Genomic DNA, 6,000 nt, shown 5'->3' with positions numbered 1-6,000 from the left:
AATCCAGGAGTTTCCTGTAGCTGGGTTTGGACAGTAGCGTGTCTACCAAAAAACAAAAGGTAGTAGCAGAGACAGGAGTTCATGATCTTTCTAACTCTGGTTCTTTTTAATATTTTTTCTGAGGTTATAAACATTAAAAAAAACACCTTGACAATGCGTGTAGATAAAGCTCATCATTAATACCCATATTGCAGGAGGCAGGACTGTGGCTGAGAAAGTGTGGGCTACAGAAGTCCTGCAAAGTCACCCATTGTTATTCTTATTTTGTGGAGGGTATGTGTGTTAGAGTAGTCCAGTGTTGTTGGCATTTTACGGAAATGTAGATGGGGCTGTAAAATTAATAGTAGCAACAGTGCAATTCATTAAGGATTAGAACAGGTTGTTGTGAGACAGAGATAGCTTTAAGAGAACCTGCCCTTTTTAGCTCCAACCCCAGCTACAGGAAACTCCTGGATTTCTAAATTGTTTTTTATGAGGTTGCAATTACTTCCTGAAGGAAACCCAAGTGGAACCTCTCCCCATCTCTCTCTTAGTGTTGGCTTTGGAGCTGAGACAGTGTGCCATGCTGCTCCATGATGCTTTCTCATGTACAGTAGAAGTAAAGACACCTCTTGTGAAGGTACCTGACTCTATTGTGTGTTGCCTATAGAGCAGAGCCTAGCAGTGGGCTGCAAGCTGACCATGCCACCCCACCCCAAATTAATCATGCCCTTTAACCCTGTAATGGCCTTTTTCAACCCCCCCTGAAAAATTTCAGCAGACGCCCATGCAACTAGATGCCTATGGGCAAATATACACTGCTTCTAACCATGGAGGCTCCACCTGGTTTATCATGGCTAATACCTATTGAGAGACTCGTAATCTCCCATGAATCTATCTTGTTGTTCAGTCGTGTCCGACTCTTCGTGACCCCATGGACCATAGCACGCCAGGCCTTCCTGTCCTGCGCTCTCCCGGAGCGTGCTCAAGTTCATATTCACCGCATCGGTGATGCTATCTAGCCATCTCATCCTCTGCCGTCCCCTTCTCCTTTTGCCTTCAGTCTTTCCCAGCATCAGGGTCTTTTCCAGGGAGTTTTCTCTTCGCATTAGGTGGCCAGAGTATGTGAGCTTCAGCTTCAGTCTCTGTCCTTCCAGTGAGCACTCAGGGTTGATTTCCCTTAGGATGGACTGATCTGACCTCCTTGCGGTCCAGGGGACGCGTAAGAGTCTCCTCTGGTAATACAAACAATCAAACTAAACCAGCCCGGGCCCCCCCCAGATGTGTCTGGCTACAACTCCTACCATCCCCAGCCAACAGGGGGTCAATGGGAGTTGCAGTCCAAACCATCCGGGGGGCACCAGGTTGGGGACAGCTGCTGCTGTGTGCCCCGATTTCGCCCCGGACGCCATTCCCTGGGTGGGGGGGACGTGCCTCGCGCTCCCAGCACCCTTTGCGCGCGGCCGAAGGAAGAGGGGAAGACGCCGGCCGCGTCGCTTCTGCCCGTTCCCTCAGTCTCGGCGCACTACATTTCCCAGCACCCAGTGCGGCGGCCGAGGCGGCTGCCGGGGGCTGAGGAAGACCCTGAGGCCGGGCGGCGGCGGCGATGGCGGCCTCCTGCGCGGAGATCTTGCGGAGGGAGTTCCCGGAACTCGACGGGGAGATGTTCGATTACGTGACCGGTGAGGCTGAGGCGGCGCCGGGCGGCCGGTGGGCCCGGCCTTCGCCTGCCCTCCCCGACGGCGCTGAGCCTGGCGGCCTTTCCCGCGCGGCCGCCTCCGGCTCCCCCTGACGAGGCGGCCGGGCGTGGGTCGGCGGGCGCCCGGAGATGGGCAGCGGCCCGGGGGGGCTGCGCTCGCCGCCCCCCTTGAGCCGCGGCCTCCGCGGAGCTGGGCGGGGGGGCGCCTCGGGCGGGGCGGGGCGGGGGGCTTTCGGCAAAACCAAGCCAAATCGCGCGTTTGGCTCCGGCAGCCACGAGATCTTCTGAAAACCCAAGCATGCGTAATGGGCTTTCCCCCCCCCGCCTCCCCCCCCCTTAACCTTTGCCCGCATCCACACGCGATCCTGCACGCGCCCGCTGCGGTCCGCGGGGCCACGTCCCGGTGCAGCGGCGGTCGGATTGCCGCTGACGTCCGGAGAATCATCGCCGCGGCACGTTCCCTCCCCTTTACAGGCGCTCCCACCCCGCGGATGCGGTTCGGGGTAGGGGCTGCCGTCCGCCGAAGGCGTGGAAGGGGGTGATGCCGGCTTTGCGATGGATGCAAGGCATTTGAGTGAGTTCATCGAAGCGCTGCTTGCGGGACGCGGAAGCAGGCTCTCAGCGAAGTAGTGCCCGCGGAACCATGTCGCGGTTTCTCGAAGCATTGTCTGGAGAGGGAGGCAGACGCAGGTTGCTTCTTGGCAGCTGCGCCGTTCATAGCGGAATCCTTTATTTTATTATTCATTATTGCATTTATACCCCGCCTTTTTTCCTCTTGCAAGGAACCCAAGGCGGCTTACATTCTCCTCCTCCTCCTCCTCTCCTCCATTTTCTCCTCATGACAACAACCCTGTGAGGTGGGTTGGGCTGAGAGTGTGTGACTGGCCCAAAGTCACCCAGTGAGCTTCCATGGCCAAGTGGGGACTAGAACCCGGATCTCCCAGCTCCCAGCCCAACACTCTTGCCACTACACCACACTGGCTCTTTAATTTAATGGGAGAGAAATCTGTTAAAATTATGTTAATCTGTGATTGATTGATTGATCAAGAAATTAGTTAGTGTGCTTAAGATACATATATTTGCCTAGCCTAAACATCTGTCACAGTCTTTCCCAGCCTGGTCCTGTCCAGGTACGCTGGTGTACAACTTCCGCCATCCCCAGCCAGCATGTGAAGAAATTCAACATCTGGAGGGGATGAATTTGGGAAAGGCTCTGATATGTGCAGTACATTCAAACATGTTTCTTTCATACAAGTGCTTATCATGGGTCAGAAGTGGTGAAAATATGCCATGATGAACCGTGCCTACTGAGGCAGTTAGTCTGGCATTCATTTCCTCCAAGTGGCAGTGGCTGTCCAAAGTCTCAGGAACAGGTCCCTCCTTGCCATACAATCTGCAATAACTTACAAAGAGCCCTGCTGGATCAGACCTAAGGGTCCATCTAGTCCAGCATTCTGTTCACACAGTGGCCACCCAGCTTACCTGTGAGAAACCCACAAGTGGGATATGAGTCCAATAGCACCCTCCTGCTTGTGTTCCCCAGATCTTGTACCTGGTGAAAAACAGTTGGTTTTGCTATTTTCCAGTTACACCGTAACTGCTACACAGTATTTTGCACTTAGGATTGTACTCCGAGAATGAAATTACTCTTAGTTGCTTCTCATTGTTTGCCACTCTCAACTGAGTATCTGACACATTGCTTTTCTTATTTATTTCATGTGCATTCCTGATCCTAAACATGTTTAGAAGCAAGTCCCATTGATTTAAACTGGATTTGCTTCTAGAGAAAAATGCAGGCTTGACAGGTCGCCTCTTTGAGGCCCTGGATCACATCCTCCCCCAGCTGGTACTCGGAGCTCAAGAATGTTCTGTTCTTTGCCCTCCTTCTCTCCCCCCACCACCTTCCAAGGTCTTATTTTGATTCTGGGATACCATTGCAATGTCTGGATCAGCCAAGGGCTGGGGGCTGCTCCACAAACGGAGGAGGGGTGCATATGCAACATTGTACTAGGGAAGAGTAAATCCCAGATAGCTGGCCTCTGTGGCTGAATCACCTTACAAGCTACATACACAAGGTCACCCTTGTTTTACTCTCAATTATATAACTATTTCTTCCATTTTTGTAGTCAGTAATTTAACTTAGGTCTGCACTGTAACAGGAAGAGGAGAAAATATCCCTGACCATTCTTTAACCATCTGGTATATAAGAATAATTGAGTGGTAAATTTGTCTGGAGTAAATACTGTTTTCCTTGAAAACATGTCTAACAGTTCCCTCTTCAGCCTTTCCCTGAAAACCTCTGAGGAAGGAGACTGTCATTCTTTTAGCTGTCCCTCCCCTGTCCTGCCTTAGTATCCTATTGCATTGCTTAGCTGCTCCTAGTTGATTATGGGGTGTGTGTGTTTTAAGTTTAAGATGGTTATGAGTACCACAGAACTTGCTACTCATGGCTTGAAATGACAGAGAAAGAGGATATCCAGATGTTGCAGGGTACAGTTTGATTTCCTTAAACTTGTTTTGTTCAAGATCCACTTATGCTGAATAGAAATCTTAGGACTCAAGTCTATAGGTGAGCAGTAGTTCAGCTTATTAAGGGTATAAGAGATTATGAACTCCCAGTGGATTCTAAGTAACCATCCTTTTATCTGACAGATACAAGGAACTCTCCTTAACTGGCATCTCCATTGTGCAGATGCTTTCGTTGTGCAAGACCAGCTAGGGTGAAGGAAGGATCAGATGGTCTTCCTGCTCTATGTGCTGATGGCTCTTATTGGCCCAGAGTTGGGTGTGAATGACTGTGTGTACTAGGAATTGGGAGATCAGAACTCATGGTGAGTTACAGAGGAGATGGTGAGAGCTGAGGATTGTAGGGGACAACTAGCTTGTGTGTCTCTTGAGAATAAGAGTTGGAAGATTTTTTTGCTGGCAGTGGGGGCATATATCCACCTTTGACCAAGAAGTGCACTCATCCATGTGACAAGTTCATATTTTTCAAAAGAACATAAGAAGATCCCTGCTGGATCAGACCAAGGGTCCATTTAGTCCAGCACTTCTGTTCACACAGTGGCCAACCAGCTGTTGAAGGGAAATCCACAAGCAGGACATAAGTGCAACAGCACCCTCCCGCCCACGTTCCCCAGCAACTGGCGCGCATAGGCATACTGCCTCTGATATTGGAGGTAGCATGTAGCCATCAGGACTAGTAGCCACTGATAGCCTTCTCCTCCAGGAATTTGTGTAACCCCCTTTTAAAACCATAAAAATTGGTGGCCATCACTACATCTTATGGTAGTGATTTCCATAGTTTAACTGTGTGCTTTGTTAAGAAATTCTTCCTTTTATCTATTCTGAATCTCCCACCAATCAGCTTCATGAGGTGACCCCTTTCGTGTCTAGTATTATTTAGGGCACAATCCTATGTGGATAATCGGCAACCTCCAAACTCAGAGCCTGTCAACTAGCCAATGCAGGGCAGAAGGACAGCAGAGGTGAACTTTCTCTCCGCGCTCCAACTGCCCTGCATTTCTTGAGACGGGCTATTTCATCTGACCAGAAACTGTCTGGGGGACATAGGATTGCTCCCTTATTCCCAAGATGTAACATACTCAAAATGTATTGATAAACTATTATTTTACACTACGTTTTGAATTTTTATTAAATTATCCACTGTATCTATTTTAGGGCACAATCCTATGCATTGTTTAGACAGAGAAAAGGCCTACAACTTCCAGCATTCCCCAGCCAGCCTTGCTGGGAGTTGTAGGCCTTTTCTTTGTCTAAACATGCATACGATTGCGCCCTGAATGTCCATATTATACTAGTATCTTCCTCAGGGGTGCTGTAAAATGTTATTGAATGTGCTGAGCACTTGTTATCAATTATACTTCTTGGGTACCAGTTTGAGGCTTCTTCTCGGTTCTTCCTCTCCCCCGCAAACTTCTGCTGCCTCTCTGGCTTCCCTCCACCTTTTCTTAGTACCAAAATATCTCGGATCTGCTAAAAACACTGTCTGTAGGTGGGAAGAGAAGTTCCATTTCTACAGAGAGGTATGGGAATGACAAGAGCTTAGGTGTGTTCAAGCCCGTCCCTGTTAGAAATCTCGAGAAAAACCTAGTATTTTTTCCCAAAAAATATAGAGCCTAATTGTGAGGTGTGAGTTGAAGTCGTGTCCTTTTAACAGCAGGGCTATTTTTATGGCTTGGTGGTGTAGGAGGGGTACTGGTTCTTACTGGTTACCATCATTGCGAGCTGTATTGCATTAACCATGGGTTAAGGTTCAACAGCTGGTGGCGCCTGGACCAAATCTCTTTCCCTGTATTGCC

General features: G+C 49.6%; 1 protein-coding gene across 2 annotated transcripts in view; it reads left to right on the top strand.

Moving 5' to 3' along the window:
• The first annotated feature begins 1,565 nt into the window (after positions 1-1,565).
• Positions 1,566-6,000, top strand: part of ABCF3 (ATP binding cassette subfamily F member 3) — a 35,188-nt gene continuing 30,753 nt past the window's right edge. The window contains exon 1 of one of the 2 annotated variants that reach the window (XM_084847654.1): positions 1,566-1,661. In XM_084847654.1, the coding sequence (XP_084703780.1) occupies positions 1,586-1,661 (76 nt within the window). In that variant the 5' untranslated portion in view covers positions 1,566-1,585. Of the gene's footprint in view, positions 1,662-1,933; positions 2,253-6,000 lie in introns of those variants that run through there. The other variant, XM_084847655.1, reaches the window with a different exon arrangement.

Source organism: Heloderma suspectum, chromosome 3, assembly GCF_057233095.1.
Source record: "Heloderma suspectum isolate Gila_16-S chromosome 3, 16-S_ref, whole genome shotgun sequence".
Lineage (NCBI taxonomy): Eukaryota > Metazoa > Chordata > Lepidosauria > Squamata > Helodermatidae > Heloderma > Heloderma suspectum.
Note: the sequence above shows the minus strand (reverse complement) of the source record. Positions and strands in the feature narration are given on the sequence as shown.